Below are 19,222 nucleotides of genomic sequence, written 5' to 3' on the forward strand. Positions count from 1 at the left end.
GGAAATGTTATGGGATGTGTATCTATCACTGTTCATGTGCTGAATGTGTCAACAGATTCAGCCCAGAGTTAGGAGCCCAGAAGAATGGCCCATCTTGACATCACACTAGCAGGGAATAATGATGTTTATGTCCCCCGTGCCTCTTTTAACTCAAAGTCAAGTTCTCAAAGCCCCAGAATCTCCCCATCATCTTCTAAAAGACTCCACAGATTTGTCAATGATCTTTAAGTCACAGACCTTGATAACATACCTTTTTCAAAATAAGGTTAACACTTCAGTCACATACTAGGCACAGATTTCTACCTCTTTGACTCCCAAACAAAAATAACACAAGATTGTACTGAAACATGAACTTAACCAGACCGTTAAACTTGGTGTAAATCCCTGCTTTGGCATTTGCCAGCTGGGTGGCTTGAGAAAAGTCACTTCACCTCTCTGATCCTCAAACCCCGCCGCCCCAGGATGGCCATACCTTCCAGGACAGTGATAATACTGCTATCATTAGCAGTAAGAAAGGTCGGGGTCTGGCACGGTGTCTGGGGCACTGAAGGCCTCAACCAAATTCTCTTCCTGCAGTGTGGGCATGAACAGTGCCAAGGACATGATGTGGGTCTGAGAAGGATGCCCCCTCCCACCCCCCGATCCCCAACCCAGGGGCAGTGAGGTTGCATGCCCAGGGAAAGAGGATCAGACAGGATGTCAACACCTGCCACTCATCACTTGGCCATTCTGTGAGCCAACAATGGCCCAGGCAGCCACTGCTGAAGCTTGCGGTGTGCAGGAGGGCAAAACAAGACTCGTGATGAAGTTTTCCAGGCAAGAGCAAAAAGTAAAGCCTGTTTCTTACTTGAACAATTATTGACCTGTCCCCCCTAGTGGGCCTCTCCCATGCAGGAGGAAAAACACTGGCAAATGGGCTCTGGAAGTGCTCAGGGACAGGCAGCTGCTACATAGGGAGGAGGTGTATGGGATTTAGTCCTGGACAAGGGGTAATACGAGGCTACAGAGAGAACACGCTGATGAATTATCTCAGCGACCTGCCCCCACACAGCCTTCTCCTGAGTTTGGTCATTGGATGCCCCAAAGTCAAGAGTAACAGTTTTCGTAAAAATAGCTAGTTATTACATTTGGAACCATCTTGTGCTGTGCCCTTGACTTGGTGCTTTCCAACGTTACTTGTTTACTCTTCATAAGAGCCCTATGAGATAGTAATTGCTGTTATCCCCATTTCAGAGATGGGGGCACTGAGGCCACAAAGCAAAGTGTCTCTTGCCTAAGTCATCACAGCTCTATGTGCTACGGAATGTCCACTATCCCACATCCTTCTGAGCACATACTCTGGAACTTTTAGGAAAGAACACGCAAATACACGCAAATACACACACGCACGCACGCACACACTGCCCACCCGTGTACACGCACGCACGCACACACTGCCCACCCGTGTACACACACGCACACACGCACGCACGCACTGCCCACCCGTGTAAAGGCATCTGCAATTATTTTAAATAAGAGATACCATTTTCCACAATTAGAAACACAGCCTTACTCTCGGGAAATGCAACATGGGGATCTCAGTTCTCAGTCAGTGTGAAGACTGAGATCAGATTCTTGCAGGGAGCAGTCTGACGTTTGTTGTAAAGGAGGGAAGGGCAGAAATCACAAGAGAAGTGAAGCCCCCTAGACGTTGCTCCCGCCAGCCCCCTCCTCCCTGCCCCTCGGAGAAGCAGATGCCCCCGCAGCAAAGCCACCTGCAGCTCACCTGCACTGGGGAGAATGGCATCCAGGAGACTAGCCCTGGACCAGATGAGGAATGGCTCCCAGAGCCCCCACCCCATCCTGGGGATGCTCTCTCTTCTCTGAAGCAGCTCACAAAGGATGACAAGGCAGGTTGAGTGAGGGTGACTGCCACCTGGGGCCAAGGCACAGGCAGAGCCTGGCTCCAATCCTCCTGCCCTTCCAACTGTGAGGGCACAGACTCTGGAGAGGCAGCCTGGGTTGGATTTCCACTCTCCCTTACTGGCTGCCTGACCCTGGGCAAGACACGTCCCTTCCTGGGCCTTGGTCTCCTTACTCTGCCAAGTGATGCTGACAAGAACACCTCCCTCAGAGGGCTGGTACAAATACTAAACACGGTAACGATGCGCAGTGCTTAGAAGGGCACGGGCATGTGTTCTCACCCTGGTGGGGGGAAAGCCTAAAATTACAGCCCAGTATTGTGTCCTGCCCCAACCCCTGAAACCACACAGACTTCAAACAGCCTGAGCACAAGCTCCCTGCCCCGCTCCGCTCCCTCAGGTAAGGTCCCCCCACCAAACAATCCTCCTGATCAAGGGACCAGTTGCAATTTCTGCTTATCCTTGAGTATTGGGTTTCCATCCCCTCCCAGCCCATGAACAGACCAATCACATCCTTCTGCAGGAACCAGGGACACCCCACCCTCTTGGTACTACACAGCCTGCCTCCCACAGGCCTTGCAGATTCGCTCTGCCCTACTTCTAGCCCTGCCCAGCAGGCAGGGTCCTCCTCCCCTGCTGTGAGTATATGTGACTGATAAACTGTTATCTCTCTGTCCCCTCTTAAGTGTCATGTATGGCCATCCCCATGACCCCAGGGTAGGAATCCCTCCTTGCCAAGGGGGTGAAGATGGGGCATCAGAGCCTGTACCTCTTGGCTGGGCCCTCCTGAACATGATGGGATGGGACAGTGGTGGAAATATGTGGGCCAAGCCTGGAAATGTCATCGACCTACCCAGCTCCAGGAAGGAAGAGAAAAGACCAAGAGTAGGCAGCAGGAATAAAACCAAGCCGCTGACCCAACTACCTGTTCACACCAGCTCTCCTTCAGCTTTTAGAAACAGGGCCCTATCCTGCCTCCCCTACCTGTGGTCACCAGTACCGGGGCCACAGACACCTGTGTACCTCTGACACATGAAGTGCACGGCACCTCCAGGGAGCATTCTTCCCAAACATGTATACTCTGAACCTAATCAAGTCTTCAGATCCAACTTCCAGCTAATAGGAAACACAGGGACAGAGGAACTAGTCAAATGCCCTCAAGCAAATAGACAAGTCCAGGAAGAAAGCTAGAGGGAATGTTCCAGATTACAAGAATCTGAAGAGACAAAACAAACAAATGTAACATACATTTGACTGGATCTTGAGTCAAAAAAATTTTAAAAAGCCATTAAAAAGAAACTCTGAGGATGACTAAGGCAATACAGGGACTGGAACAAACCAGGTATCAGGTGATCATAAGGAAATATTACTAATTTCCTTCAGTGCAGTAAGGACATGGATATGGAGAAGAAGGCCTTATTTTTAGGAGATGCATTTAGGGAGCTTAGGATAATGAATTGTCCGCAATTTCCTCTCAAATAGTTCAGAAAATTGTATATAAAACACATAACTACAGAGATAATGCAAGTAGGGTAAAATGTTAATTGTTAAATCTAGGTGGAGCAGATGGGGGATTTTACTGTTTCAACTTTTCTGTATATTGGAAATTATCCAGGACGAGAGGCTGGCATAGAGGGGCCCGGGAGCAGGAACCCCCAAAGGGAGGGAAATAGCATAGAAGGCAATATGGCAAAGGGAATACAGTGTTAGCAGAGCTGTGGAGTGGAACAGCTTCTGTTCTACCTCTGCCATTTACAACCTGTGTGACCCTGGGCAAGTGACACCTGCTCTCTGAGCCCTGGGTGCCTCCTCTGGAAGTGGAAATAACCATAAACCCTGCTCCCCGCTGCCTTCAGGGCCGCACTGAGGAAGGATCGGTGAGGTCATGCACAATGGACTCAACATAGCACTCAGTAGATGCCCCCTCCCCCAGAGCCGTCTCCTGCCACAAGAGCATATTCAAGCCCTGGCACAGAAAAAGCAGGACACACCCAAACCTGCCTGCCACGGGGCAGGGGCACACATGGAAGTATATGTTGCAGAAGCACAATGTTCAAAACTACGTGCATCACCCCAGAAGTACAAATGTTTAATCCACCGATTTCTGAACATTTCTGCAGAGGGTGCCTTCCCTCTGGAAGAAACAGAAGATGGAAAACATTTTAGTTGTCTGAATTCAAACAGAAAATCCAGGTCTACACAAACGCAGCCTGCAAAAGCTAATATATTGGGTCCAGCTAGGGCTTCATGCCCTGGGGAAGGGGCTGAGGCCCCCTCCCCATCTATAAAATGGGCAGAACACCCTGCTGAAATGTCGTGAGAATTTGGGATCATAGTTGGGGTCCATGAGAAGCACTCAACAACAGGTATTAACACTACTTATCACTGAAAAACCCCAGATTAAAAGAAAAATCCTAAAAACGTGCATACCTTATATGGACCTTATCTGGATCCTGATTCAAAGAAATGCGTTCATTTGATCAAGGTTTACAAACGGTATTGTGCTCCTGGAGGCCTGGCTCAGTTTTTTGTTGTTGTTGTTTTGTTGGGGTTTTTTTTTTTTCTTTAAGTTCTCATTGGTGAAAGTTTTTGAAGTATTGACATATGAAACGATGTCATGTCTGGGCTTTGCTTTAACAACCTCCACCAATAACGGGGGAGGGAGAACAGATGAAATCCAAGTGTTGGTAACTGGTGGAGGGTATCTGACAATTTCCACACCAAAAAGTTTTTTAAAATGATTTTGCTCAATTGCCCGAAAGATACTTGCAAAACTAAGTGTTTCATCAGCCAAAGCAACTGATGCTCTTGGAAAGCATTATTTCAGTCAAGTGTAACAACCGAACGAGTAGTAAATAAAAATCAGCAAGAAGAAAGGAGAAGAGACAAGGGAAGAGGTCAGGTCCTTCAAAAAACGAGTCTCCTTCCAAAACCTGCACACCTAGACCTATCTGAAAACCCTCAGGTTGCGGTGCCCCAGAGCCCGAGGCAATAAGGAGTCCTCTCCCTGGACATCGGAAAGCAGGTACTTAATAACGAGGGTGGTGACAGGCCGGTGACAGTGAGCTGTGGGTGACAGGAGACTATGGGCTGATCCAGGCCACTGGGAATCCACTTCCCACTGGCTGCTGGGCTTCCTGGAGCTCAAAGCCCAGCACTGCCGCCGCACCTCCCCCCCGACCCCGGCAAAGCTCTCCTCTCTGGGAGGAACATCCTCTGAGCCAGACACATCTCCTAGCAGAAAATGTTTATGCAGGGGCTACCGCACTGTGTCTGGGCCACAGGCAAACAAAAGCCACTCAAAAAAAAAAAAAAAAAAAAACTAGTAAAAGAAGAGGGAGGAAAGTATATATTTCTTTGCTAACAGACCTCTGTCTCCAGTTAAGCTCTGACTCTAGAATGCCCAGTGAAGCATTCACTCCTGGATTAAATAAGTCTTTAGGAATTGAGCCAGAGCTTAAAGCACTCTGGAGCATTCTCCATACCCACGCCTGGACCAAGCCACATAAAGATCCCAGGACACACTCAGCAGAGCTCTGATTGGAGCAGAACAGAATGCCACTCAACACTCAGGACAAAACGCTGTGCAGACAGAACTTAATCTGAAGGGGCTTCTGAGCTGTAATTTTCATTCAAACACATCAGCCAGAGAGCCCTTGTTCCAAACAGGGGCCCCCGAAGTGTCTTTGAGTTCTTCCTCCATTACAATCTCATCTGAACTCCCCCCGGCATCAGTCAGCAGGGGGGCAGGGCGGCAGCAGGCCTTCCTTACCCGAGTCCTTGGCAGAAAGCAGCAGAGCCCAGACCTGACCACGTTCTCCATGACCTGCTTATCCATGTTCTAGAATGATCTTCATCTGGGCTGGTAGGTGAGAAGAGGCACATGTGTGAGACAGAACAGCCAGGGTTGGGGCTAAGGGCTGGGGATAGCCAGTATCTGATGAGAGGCTAATGGCAGGGCCAGGTCAGGGTGGAGAGCATGTGGGGAGCATATGAGACAAGACGCTGGGGTACACCTGCCCTTAGCATGACAACCTGCTCCACAGCTGGGGTCTGGGGAAGGCAGACGTTTCCCCCCTACCCTGAGGCATGGCCAGGCCTGTGGTGTTTAAGCAGATAAAGAACCTTCGTGCTTGCCCCCAAAGCCTTTGGCTGTCAATAAGCATCACTAAGTGTTTTCCTGGCCACCTGCACTCAAACCCTCAAATCCTTAATGCAGAGTCAAATTGGCCCGTGGAACTGGGCTTGACCTCGCTCAGGAGCAGACATCCCCGTGCTGTTTTCTGTGGCCCCAACGATGGCCAGTTAGAGTCAAGGACCAAGCAATCACTGCCTGTTGGCACAACTGGGCTCTACAGCGGGGATCCATCTGCTCACTCGAAATCGTCTTAAGACGAGGATCGAGAATAGCTGGGTCATCATCACTGCTGCAAAGATACGGTGGCTTTGGGCTGAATGGAAGGGCCACAGCACAACGCCAGCTCCAAGAGGGCACTAATTCTTGTCCGCTTTTGATCGGAACTGTAGAACAGTGCCTGGCATGCAGTAAGTGCTCAATAAATACCTGTTGCATCGAGACTAAACAAATCTATGGCAGCTATTTCAATAAAGACCCAATCTTCTGCCACATGGACTCTCCAGTCAGAGGCTGACAACTGGCTGCCCTTGGACCGAAAGCAACTTGCGGCTACATTTGGTTTGGGTAGCTCAGTGGGTTGTTTTGTTTTGTTTTTTTAAAGATTTTATTTATTTGACAGAGAGAGATACAGCGAGAGAGGGAACACAAGTAGGGGGAGTGGGAGAGGGAGAAGCAGGCTCCCCGCAGTGCAGGGAGTCCAATGCGGGGCTCGATCCCAGGTCCCTGGGACCATGACCTGAGCCGAAGGCACACGCTTAATCACTGAGCCACCCAGGTGCCCTCAGTGGATTTTTTTTTAAATGTATAATTCATGGCCGATATTTGAAAACCAGGAGCTCTTACGGCAAAATCTGAATTTCCGGCTTCCGGTGAAGAATTTGGTCTGGCAACCTCCGGCCCACATCCCTCCAGGGCAACACACTGATGAAGGAGTTAAGAAGGAGCTGCCCACTCGGGAGGGCAAAGCCTGCCCAGGGTCCAGCCACCCCACCCCCGCTGCGTCTCCATGGCTGCTGTAGGCTGGCTGCTGGCTGGGCCCAGAGCGGGGGGCACTTCACAGTCTCCAGCATCCCCTAGTCTCCAGGAACCCCCCAACTCTATGAGGCCAGTGCCCCCAGGGGACACATGCGTCTCTCTCTTCTCCGGGAGCCTGGCTTTGTGGGGCGCTCGTCTGCCAAGTGGTTTGTTAGGACTAAGTGGTCCACAGCAATCGAGTGTTGAGCTGTCGCCCCACCCCCACCAGCACCGGCAGCACTGCTCCCCTGCCGAAACACCAATTTGCAAACCTTGCTCTCTCCTCTGTCTCAAGCGATGGCACGACCCCAGCCCCCTGCACTGCTGAGAAGTGGGTTTGATATGTCACAGACTGTCTGAATGGCTCCTTAGTAATAGTCAATGAGATGTTGTCTTCAGAGACATCCAGAGGGAAAGAAGGGGAGAGAGGAAGCAGAGCAAGGGAGGATGGCTCAGGATTGCTCTCTGAGTGCTTCCTACCTGCCAGGAGCCTGCTAGGCAAGTGTTACACCTTCCCTCAATCACTCCTCACAATGGAAAAGTAGGCACTGCCGTACCTATCGTCCAGAGAGGGAAACAGGCTCAGAGAGGCTTCTTGACCTGCCCAAGTGCATTCAGCAGGACAAGCAACAAAACTGAAGCTCAAACTCAGGTCTTCTAACCATTACCCTGGGCTATTTCCACTGCCCCTGTTTCTGGAAGTGTGGGCTAGAGTACAGTGAGGTGGAAGGAAAACCATGGGTGGGCTGCAGACAACTGCACTGAGTGCAGGGAGTGGTGGGAGGACCCAGAGTCTGCCCAGGTGATACGGGGAATCAGCCTGGCTTTAGTTAGCAGCACCCTGGACCAGGCATCAAAAGCGCTCATTAGCTTGTAATTGTAGGAGAATCTCTCCCTCAGTGGCGTTACTTCTTTAAGAGTAATATGGAACTCTATTCCCTTATTCATCCATTCATTTCCAGTACAACAAGGCAGTTAAATGAAAAGCAGATTCTGAAGTACGTGTCCATGGGTTTGACCTTGGCCAAATCACTCTACTTCTGTGTGCCTCAGTTTCTCATCTGTGAAAGGCTTATTATCAATGAGATGATTGGCACAGAGGAAGCAGGCCCAATAAATGCTAGGTTTTACTTCTCATCCATTCATTCATGCAGCCATGCATTCAACAAGCATCATCATCCTGCCTACTAAGTAGGTTCTGTGACCCTGCTCACAAGGGGCTAGTATTGACCCTGGGCTCCTGGGGCACCATCTTCCTGTTCTCTGAAACCTCTTCCTGCCCACTTTCTCTTTCTCAAGCGTCTCTCCCTCCCTCCAGGCCCTTCATGAATAATGTGGGCCCCAGGACTTGGGCTCTTCTGCAGTGGGGACGACATGTGGTTGCAGGGCCATGCCAGCCTAATTCTGGTCTTTCCAAATCGACATCTCCATCCCTAAGATCTACACTCCCATGTTCACTGCAGTGATATTCACAATAGCCAAGATAGGGGAACAACCCTAAGTGTCCAACCATGGATAAAGAAGATGTGGTAGACAGACAGATAGATGGACAGACAGACAGAGAGACAGACAATGGAATACTACTCAGCCATAAGAAAGGACATCTGTCATTTGTGACAACATGGATGGACCTCGAGGGCATTATGCTAAGTGAAATAAGTCAGAGAAAGACAAATACTGTCTGATCTCACTTATATGTGGACTCTAAACAAGCCACACTCACAGAAACAGAGACCAGAATGATGGTTACCAAGGGCTGGAGGTGGGGGGTGGGAGAAATGGGGGAATGGTGGTCAAGGGGTAGCAACTTCCAGCTATCAGATGAACAAGTTCTAAAGATCTAATATACACTATGGTGATTATAGTTAATAATACTGTATTATACACTTGAAATTTATTAAGATAGATCTTCAATGTTCTTACCACTAATTATATAACATGATGCAGATGCTAGCTAATTCTACAATGATAATCATTTCTCGGTATACAAGTGTATCACATCAACATATTATACACCTTAAACTTATACACTGTTATATGTCAATTATAGCTCAGTAAAGCTAGAAAAAAATGAGTATAAAGACCAAGGAATACCGGAAAAGGAGGCTAACAGCGTGCTGCTAAAGAAATCAACAGTTGCTTCTCTGCCTTAAATGATTTCCCAAGTGTTATCATGCATCTTCACATGAATCAGTACCCAGTGCAATTGGGCAATACTGATAATCAGACTGAGGGTTGCTGGAGGGGAGGGGGGTGGGGAGATGGGGTGACTGGGTGATGGGCATTAAGGAGGACACTTGATGGAATGAGCACTGGCTAATATATGCACCTGATGAATCCCTAAAATCTACCTCTGAAACTAGTAATACCCTATATGTTATGTAAACTGAAATTTAATAAAAAATTTAAAACAAAGAAATGCAGAACACAGAAAAAAAAAGATCCCCTTGTAAAATACCAAAGGTGCATCTAAACTGCTCTATACACAAATAGCCAAAGAGAAGGTACCTTCTCACCAGTACACGTAATTGCTTTGCTTAAAAGCATAACAATAAAACTCCCTGGCTGTCTCTAAAATATAACAAAGCAGAAGGGTGATTCTTGCCATTCTCAACCTGTTGGGAAGCCAGCTGGACGTTATCAGAGAGGCTTCCCCAGATTCTGCAGTCATTACTGGAAGGTCTTAATTGGCTTTCGAGATTTTGCATAGCACTGCATATTTGGGTAATCGAGTTTGAGGAAAAGTGTAATCAAGCTGATTTATCCACAATTATCTCCCTCTATTATCCTCTTTGTTACCCCATTCTGCAATTACTTGCATGGAAAATTTTTATGTAATAGAGACATGCAGATGAAGGCAGCAGATCCCCTGAATCCTACAGTGAGCAAGGGGCTCGGCTCTTCCCGGGGAGCCTGGGCCCCTAGAGGAGCCGCCTCCCCCCGCCCCCGCAGGCTAACCTCAAGACAGGTAGTGTAAATGAAGCACAAATGCCCAATGAGCCTCTACTCCAAAGCCAGTGCTCCTCGAACCCTACACTCACTTGGAAACTCACAATCATCCCCCTCCGGGAGAGGACTCACTCCCTGTCAGGTCAACGAGGGCACACTGCCGACCACCACCAAGTGCATTCCAAAGCAAGCTAAAAAGCAACAGTGAAAAGCTCAGCCACGGATGGTTGTTATCGGCACTGACACTTGAATGTCTATTCCCCCTCCCTACATCAATAGTAATTAAAACAGTATCATAACATCTGGTATTTTTGAGCCACACGTTGTTCTGGACACTTTCCAGGCACCATGTGTCTCTTCAACCTCACAAACCCTATGGAGTATGACTAACATTCCCTCCATTTTACAGATGGTCAAACTGAGGGTCTCAGAGGCCATGCAGTATCCATGCAGCCAGATCTCAGAGCCACGTCTGCTTGGCTTCAGAGCCTGTCTCATACTCACTCAGTGCTCCTGCCTCATCAAGGGGAAGGGAGAGACAGAGGGGTCTGTTCCCATCAAAGGATAAGCTGATCTTTTAAAGGAGGATTTGGGAAGAAGCAAGAAAACTTTAAAGAAATGGAAAGAAAGCCACTCGCAGAAGGAAGCTGGTGATGCCATCTTGGTTGGAGGCTGTTGGCAATGCCTATGGGAAGACTGCAGATGGAGGCCCTGCTCTCAACGGGGCCACCAGAACGCCTCCTGACCTTTCAGAGGGCACCTGGGTCTCTAACCCTCAGTTTCTCCATATGTAAAATGCTTGGGCGGCCTCTAAGCGATACCATATAATGATTTTTTAGGGTTTGAAAAGCTTCCGATGCGAGAACAGAGCAGGGCAAGAAGGTCGTGGGGAGCGCGCCTCAACCCCCAGCTGCACATCACACTCACTCGAGAAACTTGTAAAAATATCACTGCCCTGGCCCTGCCCCAGACCAGTCAAATTCAAATCTCTGGGGAACCAGGGTGGGGTCCCCTGCTCTGGAGCCACTCTGTAAGTAAGAGACAGTCAGGAGACATGTAGAGGTCAACAGGACACTTCTCCTTTCACTTCTGTTCCGTTCTATGTGGCTTTTCCCTTTGATGTTGTCTTTACCTCTCAATCAATAATGGTCCTTCTTAAAATGTCACAAGGAATCCATAGTCTCTGGCACCAAAAAACATGTGTGCTTGTTTTGTGTTGCACCCGCGAATCCTTCTATTTTGCAGGGAGACCCCTCTGAAGACCTCATTAGTCATGAGCTAAGCCAGCACGACACTCCCTGTGTCTGAGCGGCCTTGTCCGGAGGCTGAGATGGGCCTGGGCCGGCAGCAGGTCTCTAAGCCTTGGCCGCCACTCCGATGGGCTGCACCAAGAAGGGTTTGGATTTGGAAAGAGAGACGGAGGGACACCACTCCAGCCCTGAACTCAGAGGCACAACTCGCAAGCATGGCGAAGAGTTTAATAAATGTCTGTTGAGCCTGAAGCGGTGCCAGGCACAGGGACCCAGAGTGAACGAGGCACAGCGTACGTCCTCAGGGAGCCGAGTGGGGAGGGGAGGGGAGGCACAGGCCTAAAACCCAGCCGTATTAGTTTCCTATTGCTGTTGTAACAGACTGTCACAAACTTAGTGGCTTTAACAACACCAGTTCTAGAGGTCAAAAGTCTGATGCATGGGGCGCCTGGGTGGCTCAGTCGGTTAAGCCTCCGACTCTCGGTTTCGGCTCAGGTCATGATCTCAGGGTTGTGAGATCGAGCCCCGGGTCCAGCTCTGGGCTCAGTGCGGAGTCTGCTTCAGATTCTTTCTCACCCTCTGCCCGCCACCCACCCCCCAGCTTGTGAGTGCTCTCTCTCTCTCTTTAAAATACTTAAATAAAATCTTAAAAAAAAAAAAAAAGGTCCGATGCACATCTCACTGGGCTCAGGTCAAAGTGCTAGCAGGGCTGCATTCCTTTCTGGAAGCTCGAGGGGAGAATCACTTCGTTGCCTTTTCCAGCTTCTAGAGGTCTCCCTCATTCTTTGACTCATGACCCCCTTCAACTTCACAGCCAGCAACAGTAGGTCTGAAACTGTGCGCCCCCCATCTCTCTGGCCCCCTCTTCTGCCTCTTCTTCCTCCATTCTCAAAGACCCATGTGATTAGACGGATCCCACCTGATAATCCAGGATAAGCCCCCGACCCCCAGGTGAGCCGATGAGGGACCTTAGTTACTTGTGGGACCTTAAATCCCTTTGCCACGTAAGGTAACACGTCCACAGATTCCAAAGATGAGGATGTGGACATCCCTGCAGGACATTACTCTGCCACAGGCTGGCCACTTACGGGTGACTGGCTGTGATGACGTACTGTGAGGTGAAGGGAAAATCCTGGGCTCCCCTAGTTTGTCGTTGTTGACATTACACGCAAACACGCATAAGAAAAGAAGAGAGACGCAAAGAAAACCCCGAAAATGGTAACACTGGTTGCCTCTGCTCAGTCACTATGACATCACACATGTCCACTGCCCCGTGCAACACTGACTACCACACAGGTACCTGCTGACCGCTGGGGGGCCCGCCAGGCTGGAAGCTGAGTGAGCACAGAGCCCACGTCCGTCTATCTCCCTCCACCCCAGGCCCAAGTGCTGACCACAGTAGACACTGGAGAGGCCTCACACTGCCCCAGCACCCCCTGAGTGCTTCCCACACGCGAACTCACTCAGTCCTCACAGGGCCCCATAGAGCTTGGCATTATTTTTAAGCTCCACTGTTTGCACCTGAGCAAACTACTCCAGCCCACCTCGCTCAAATCCATCCCGGGGCCCTGGAAGGGTCGCTGGCCCTCTCACCCACCTCTGCTGATGGAGGCCAGCACGGACTCCATGTCCTGAACTCAAACAATAATGTCTAATTTATCCCAATTCCGACCTAAGTGAAGAGGAGGTGAAGCCCTGGCAGGGGGCACCCGCCCAGGGAAGGGGGGAGTGGGGTCTGTTCCCAGTTAGCGCCCGTGTACCCCTCTGCAGGCCAGAGTCCCCCGGGCTTGGGGCTGGGGCACAGGGAACCAGGACAGTGAGGATGGGGATGGGAACAGAGACAGCGATGGGGAAAATCTGTACCAGCCCAGCCCAGTGGGAGTGGAGAGGACTTGGGAGCCAGGTGGATCTGCAGTAGACCCTTAACCTGCAACTTGAAGCTGTGATCCTGGCGGTGCCACTGGCCCAGCAGTGAGGACTAGAAGAAGTGAGGATGGTAGCTGCCCACCCCCGACGGCCCGGAATCCATATCACCCCCGGACTTGTGATTCTCTCCCTGATTCCAGCCATACCGTCTTCCCTGGGGGGCCCTGAGCTTGCCAAGCATGCCCCTACATCGGGATTTTGTCCTTGGCATTTCCTCCACCTGGAATATTCCTCCCAGACACCTGCAAGGCTCGCTCTTCACTTGCTTCAGGTCTCTGCTCAAATAGCATCTTGTCAGCCAGGCGTTCTTGACCATTTCCACATAAAACATCAACACCCCATTGCAAACCAGCCCTCCCTCTCCTCTTCAGCTGCATTTTTTTCAACTGTTCATCACCATCCAACAGACTATATTTTTATTTGTGTGCTTATTTATAGCCTTTCTCACCAGACTGGCATACAAGCTCGACGGGGGGAAAGACTTTATCCATCTGGTCGCTACTATGTCTCCAGGGTCCACAGTTCTGCCTGAAGTCTAACAGAGGTTCAAAACAATTTGTTGAGGAATGGACGTTTTCTTTCCATGATTTCAGAGGGGAAAAAAACCCATACACATACATTTACTGATATCCCCTCCAACAAATGGTCTGTAATCATATTTCTTGCTACAAGAGAAAGATGTGGAAAATGAGTTAGGCCACACACACACACACACACACACACACACACACACACACACACACGACAACTGGGAGGGCCATGCATAGCCAGGCCATGAGGACAAAGGGCAGAGAGGCCTGGATACAGACGCAACCTGGGCTTCATGAGGCCGGGAGAGTTTGACGATTGACTCCGTCTCTGACCTCTACGAGGCAGAAAAGCTCCCCAAGCTCCACACATGTGGAAATTTGAAGTCAGTTGGTTTTCATGGACAGGCTCAGCTCATCTAGAGAACAGCTTTCTAACAACCTCGACCATGGGCAATGCAGCTGAGAACCTGAAAGCAGATGGGAACATTAGCCATCTTTTGTCAAGTGGGCCCCGGGCTCAAGAGCTCTATAGAACTGGAGACTAATTCCACATTTCACAGCTGAGGTTCAGAGAGCTTAAGTGATTGGACAGCGGTCCTGCAGCCAGTTAAGTGGCAGCAGGGACTCAAACCCAGGGCTGTCCAGCTTCCAGCCTGGGAGCTCTGCCCATGACCCCACACCCCCTGAAGGCCTGCAGAGGATGAGCGTCGGCATGTTAATGCAGATAAACTGGGCCACTTGCTGAACTGGGAGAAGAGGGGACTCCAGCACCCACGTCCTAGGGTCTTACACTGAGGCACTGGCAGGTCAGCTCCTGCCCTGAAAACAGACAAAGGAGGCAGAAGGGGCCTCTACACGGCAGGCACAAAGTCCTGGCCACTGAATTCCTCTACTTAGAGACACTGGAGGAGCTGTTGCTAAACCCCAAGGCAGCAGAATCATAGCATCAGTGGCCCTTGGAGTAGGAGCAGACTTTAGTTATAAGCTGCTTACTCGCTGACTTGGAGGAAGGTCTCAGCATCCTCATCTGTCCCACACAGAGAGCAGGAGCACCTAACCCCACCCGGAGGCCGAGGGACTGTGACACAAAGTGCCCGGCAGCCAGGGAGAGCCCTGGCAGGATGTGCTGTTGATGCTGTGACTGTTATGATCACTAGCTTTCAACTCCTCCCCCTCCAGCATTCAGCTTGCACGGTTAATTGGTGACGCCCACCAAGCAAGCAGCCGGATGTGGTTGGAGAGTGCCACTTGTGTTAAAGCTCTTTCATTCAGGGAACTGCATTGTCCCTTCTTCCTGACATCCCCTGTGCGGCCCTGGAACCCCCAGGCTGGTCTACACCCTCCTTCCTTGGTGGTCCACACCTGCACATGGTCTAGCTAAGCATCCACAATTTCATCCCCTCGTCCCCGCAGCACAGGGTCTGCAAACCTGTCACTGCCTGGTGGTGAGAGGGGTACAAGATCCAATAGTGTGGGGTCCAGAATCCTGCCCCGTACTCTTGAGAGTGGTCATACCGCCAATCAGGGTATCCACTGGGCATCTATTGTGAGCCAGTCACTGAGTCACTGCTCAGGGAGGAGCGTCTAATAAGGCAGACACAAGCTCTATGTGTCCTTGGTCCAAAGCAGAAGATGGACAGTCAGACAGACAACAGCCACATGGTTTGGTGAGCACTGTAATGGGGGAGAAGGGGTGCTGTCCATCTTGCAGGCTCAGAGAAAGCTGCCCAGAGAAAGAAAGACCTCAGTTGGAGGCTGGAAACCAGTACAGTTTGAGAGAGGGGGTGGGAGAGGGGCACTGGAAGAAATGCTCCAGGAAAGAAGGGCTATGAGGTAATTTACCATCCTCTAGATCTCGAGGTCCTACTGCTATCAATAGCATACAAGGCATAATTAATTTTAAAAAGAATATAAAGCATAATTAATTTTAAAAATTAGCATCTTGGAAGCCCGCAGGCCTTACTTGGTTTTCTGTACACAAACTGCCTTTGAGCCAGGCCTCTCTTGTCGCTGGCAGCTGCTGCTGGCTCTGCTGAAGTGAGCTGCAAGACTTCACATGTAATCCTGTTAGGGTTTACCTTGTTAGTTTCAGACCCATCATTCCTGCCAAGATTTTTATGAATCTTGATTCTATTATCCTACATATTAGACTTCCATCCCAGTTTTGTGTCATTCGCAAATTTGATTAGCCTGCTGTCTATGTCTTTATCCAAGTTGCTGATAAAACCTTGGACAGAGGAGGTCAGATTCGGAGTCCTGAGGCATGGGCCTTGACAGCATCCCCCAGCTGTGCCCCAGATGCACAGCCATTGCCAGTACTCTCTGGATGAGCCACTTGTTCAACCTCTAACAGGAGCCAGATGATATAGTCTCCTGCTGTACTTAAGGGGAACACAAACTCAGTAACAAGAATTGTAATATCTCACTTATGCAGAATTCAACTATCAACAGTATTCCTCTATAAGAACCAGTGAGCAATTTAAAAAGCCCCTAGGCACGCCCCATACTCAAGCACTTAAACACAGGAGAGCTATTTAGACCCTCAAGCTAAACCTATTCACCCTTATTTTACACACAGTTCTAATAAGATGACTATCTCCTTTCAAGACCCCTTGAAGATTAGCAGCTACAAACTGTAGTAGAAACATAACTTGATTTAAGTAAACATACTGTCTATAGCCTTTCACATAGAGAGAAAAACATTTAAACTATAAGAAACAAACCACATTAATTAAAACCCCAGTTAGTGCATGGGAAATGTGCCTTACACCTCAGTACACCAAAAGGAATCACAGGACCACCTGAGGGCCACTGGTCACCAGCAATAAATTAAGTTTGTCATCCTTTGTTTTCAAATAAAGGTAACAACTTTTTTTAAAAATGCATAATACATTTATTCATTCAGCAAATTTGTCCTGCACACCAAGATGTGCAGGAAGGGTGGAAATGGAGGAGGGATGGAAAGGCCTTCCCCAACAGCAGCGAACCCAACAGGCAAGGTTCCTGTACTTACAGAGCTTACGACCTGTTGAATGGGGATAGACAATAAACAAGGATGCCAATAAATAATGGACAGCATCATTTCTGATTAAAATAAGTAAATTCAAAAACTAAAACGGAATATGATAATGCAATAGGGTGGGGAAAGGGACATTGAACAAAACGAGTAAAGGTTTCTCCAGCAAGGGACATTTGAGCAGGAAGGATGAGAAGAACCAGCCAGATCAGGCACTGCAAGGAGGAATGTCAACTGGTGCAACCTTTCTGCCCTTTGGCAGAAGTAGAGGGAAAAAAACACTTTGTCCCAGAAATTCCTCAACCAGGAATTAAGTCTAAGAATATAATCAGAGATTTGCACAACAACACGTGAGCCAGAAGGTTCAACACAGTGTGGTTCACACCAACCCGAACCCAGAGACAGCCTACTGATGTCCACCACCAGCAAGCTGACCGTATCAAATTATTTGTCTTAATTTAATGGACTGTGTTGAAGCTGTAGGGGAGGTACCCTTCTGAGTTCTTGGCTGAGACCCCTATGATAAAAGACAGAGTAACAAGAGAAAGACAGATTATCAACATGTATCCTACACGTTTACATGGGAGATAACCAAAGAAAAATGGGTAACTCAAAGCTGTGGCTTAGAACTCCAGCTTGTACAGCATCCCCAGTAAAGAACAGTAAATTTGTGGAGAAATAAAAGGACAAAGGCAAAAAGTTTTAGCACTTCCAAGGGCAGCAAACTGTGGGAAGGTCAATATATGAGAGAAAACTAATGGTACATAAAAGCTAGTCAGTGAAGTTTGTTATCCTCCAGTGCCATCTCTAGACTGATAGGGTCCAAAGTTGCCTCCAATGACCAATTTCTGTCCTTCCTGGTACAGAGGGGAGGGGGACACTCTTGAAAATTTATGCCCCACTTTTAGGCAAAGAGAGGGAAGGCAGGGAGCCTTCCTCATCTACCTCCTCTCAACTGCTTTCAACTTAAAATAATCTTTATGCCAAAGTGGCATATTTTGGGGTGGTGTATCCTGCCAACCTTCACAGCTTTTACAAAAGCAAGTTGGGGATGAATGTTTATTGGCATAGGAAGATATTGAGGGCATAATGCCAAATGGAAAAGGCAGGCTACAAAACTGTATTTTAGACAAGGCAGACCTTTTGTGCAGAAAAGTATTATGTGTTATGGCAGAGGAGAAAAAAAACTAAAAGAATACAAACCAAAATGCTAACTGTGGTTTTCTCTGCCTAGTAGGATCACAAATAATTTCACTTTCTTCCCATTTTTCTCTCTGTATTGTAGAAGTTTCCTGCACTGAGCTTACATTTATTTTATAATCTTAAAATACTGCTTATTTAAAATAAAAGGAAAAAATTCTAGCAAAGGTAACATTCTTAAAAGCTGTGGTTCTGGAAGAGGTAAACTTTGGCTCAGCGGTAACACAGCCACACAAAACAGCCCATGCCCTAGGAAGAGGTGGGAAGTAACTGAGCATGGGGTCTATGCCTGAGGAAATGGGCCTGACCCCACTGAGGACCCCTCACAAGAAGGTTGTGGACAGTTAGCTCTGGGCATGGACCCTATCGAGGATGGAGACCTGGCAGACCACGGTGTGTGTCCAGACATTTAATCAAACACAACACGTAGCCACACTAACACACTGTCACCTTTGCCACCTCCCTGCTTGGTGCTAGCCTGCACAGCCTCTAATTGACAGAACCCAATGGGAGAAGGTCAGGAGTCACCTTTCCTGGGGACTTGACAGAGCCACGAACCCACAGGGTATCTCAATGCAGCACCTGGACTTTTCCTCATTGCATTTCTCCCTGGGGAGGAAAAGTTGTCCAACTTGAGTGACCCATGGCCCCCCTCAGACTTCTCCTTTGAGCTTCTCTGTACATCTTAAGGCCAAGCCTTGACCTCTGTCTTCCTGTATGTAGGCCCGGGAGATCCCAACTGGAAGAGTTCCTTCCTATAGTAGATACAAGTGTCAGCTGTAGTGAGGTGATTTCAGCAAAAGTTCAATATTTCCTGAGCAACTACGATGTGCCAGACACATATCAGGGCTGGGAGGGACAGTCGTGAACACATGAGTCAAAGCCCTTTTCTCAAGAAGCTTGCAGTAGAACAGGACAAATGCTTCCATAACCCAAATCCACACAGAGAAATTATACCTGGACTCATTTATATCTGACATTGATTTGTACTTAGGACTTGACTCCGTTCAGTGTGAAATCGAACCTGGCTCACTCCATAATGAGACCTGCTTTCTGATTTCCCACCATAGGCAGGGGCTCATGATTTCCAACACAGCCAGCAGAAAAAACCCAGGGGAGTGGTTTTTAAAACACCTCAGAAACAAAAAGTTGACAATGGGAACACTTCTTTCTGGAGTACAACCTTCACAAAGTTCTGTTCTCTTTTTTTTTTTTCAAACTTGAAATAATTAAATTTAATCCAGAAAGTATTCAGCCTACCTTTACATTCTCTGAAGAGGAAAAAGAAAGCCCTCAGG

At 48.7% G+C, this 19,222-nt stretch overlaps 1 protein-coding gene across 4 annotated transcripts in view; it reads right to left on the reverse strand.

Moving 5' to 3' along the window:
• Nucleotides 1-19,222, reverse strand: part of PLPP4 (phospholipid phosphatase 4) — a 155,754-nt gene that overhangs the window by 79,714 nt on the left and 56,818 nt on the right. For 2 of the 4 annotated variants that reach the window (XM_073904536.1, XM_073904535.1), the window contains exon 5: nucleotides 5,674-5,763. The exons of the other annotated variants lie outside the window; for them this stretch is intronic. In XM_073904536.1, coding sequence (XP_073760637.1) covers nucleotides 5,674-5,763 — 90 coding nt within the window. The remainder of the gene's footprint in view (nucleotides 1-5,673; nucleotides 5,764-19,222) is intronic. 4 annotated transcript variants of the gene reach the window in all.

This window comes from Callorhinus ursinus, unplaced genomic scaffold, assembly GCF_003265705.2.
Source record: "Callorhinus ursinus isolate GAN/ISIS: 27379988/994484 unplaced genomic scaffold, GSC_fseal_2.0 scaffold20, whole genome shotgun sequence".
NCBI lineage: Eukaryota > Metazoa > Chordata > Mammalia > Carnivora > Otariidae > Callorhinus > Callorhinus ursinus.